This window comes from Arachis duranensis, chromosome 4 (assembly GCF_000817695.3).
Source record: "Arachis duranensis cultivar V14167 chromosome 4, aradu.V14167.gnm2.J7QH, whole genome shotgun sequence".
Classification (NCBI taxonomy): Eukaryota; Viridiplantae; Streptophyta; class Magnoliopsida; order Fabales; family Fabaceae; genus Arachis; species Arachis duranensis.
Window position 1 is genome coordinate 9,903,502 of NC_029775.3, and position 1,364 is coordinate 9,904,865.

Below are 1,364 nucleotides of genomic sequence, written 5' to 3' on the forward strand. Positions count from 1 at the left end.
TTAAGAGTGATAGGTAATAATGAATTATGTTATGAGTGTAAATTATTCTCATTTTTGGCATATCTTAGTGTATTTCTTGCTCTGTGTTTCTAACAAAAGATAAGTGAGCTTATTGATCATAAACATGTCATCATATCAGAATTTATAAGATAGGCTATTCATGTTTGAAGGATTCATTTGGTAACTTGCAACTCTATCATACCACTCGATTTGTTGTCTTGTATTTGAAATTAAGTAACTAATCATTGCAATTTTTTTATTCATAATATTTGTCATTTCACATTTTGAATACATTGAAAATTTAGTACCTAGATACGTGTAATTATGTTATGCTTAAGTATATTGACTTTTCAACTTTCAATTTTTCTTCCTATTCATGATTATTATCTTCTTTTAAGATGGAAACAACAAAAAGAAGCAGATATATCGTTAGAAAAAAAAGACTGCTTGCTCATTTTTTTCAGATAAAGCATTTTTCATTAGGATAATTAAGGTTGTTCTAGACATTATTTTGAATCATTCCAAAATTCTTTGCATTTTTTAATTGGAAAAAATATGTTTCACTTCTGTTTTAGAAAAGAAATTTATGCTATGAGAGTTAGAATTGTGCATACCAGTTGATACAGAATTACAGATACTACATTACTACTACATGCTTTTTATCATTCCATCCTAGACTTGTTTCTTTTCTTTTCTTTTCTTCTTTTTTCACTTAGAAGATTTTATATTTATGATGATTTGTAAGGCAATCTCTTCTTTAGTTTACTTCATTTTGAGGAAGAAGAAAATGGAGAAGTAAGAGAGCTTTTCTGTTTTTTTTAGTATTCTTTTTCCTAGATTTATATATATATATATTTTGTATTGTGATACTAGTTTTACATTTTTTTTTTGAACCTTTTCTCTCAGAACTAAGGATATTCATTTTTTGTTCTAATCCAATCATATTGGGGGAGCCTCATTTCTACTATTAACCCAAATTATCCTACTTGTAGTTTTCTTTTTATAAATAAATATCTATATTTGATTAAAAAACTTTTATGATTACAGGAATTTTAAAATAAAAAGAATAGTTTATAATAAGTATCTTGTTATCTAAATATTAGCTATGGGTATAACCCAATAAGAGTTTATAAATAAGTACGTATATGTATTACAGTATTAGTATTACTATTTATAAACATTAGTCAAAGCTAGCGGTTGAAAACTCTGCTTTTGAAAAATGCCTCTTAATTTGAACATGTGCATAATTGCATATAAAATTATAGAAAAATAATGTATAATTGTATATGAAGTTAACATGTCTTTGCTAGTATCCATGGCTTACTTTTACTGATGAATTGAAGTATTGAACCCACATAGTCCAT

General features: G+C 25.9%; 1 protein-coding gene across 1 annotated transcript in view; it reads right to left on the reverse strand.

Annotated features, from left to right (window-relative positions):
- Positions 1-1,364, reverse strand: part of LOC107483208 (berberine bridge enzyme-like 8) — a 3,100-nt gene extending 1,736 nt beyond the window's left edge. Inside the window, exon 1 of the mRNA XM_016103828.3 lies at positions 1,325-1,364. Within this exon, the coding sequence (XP_015959314.1) occupies positions 1,325-1,364 (40 nt within the window). The remainder of the gene's footprint in view (positions 1-1,324) is intronic.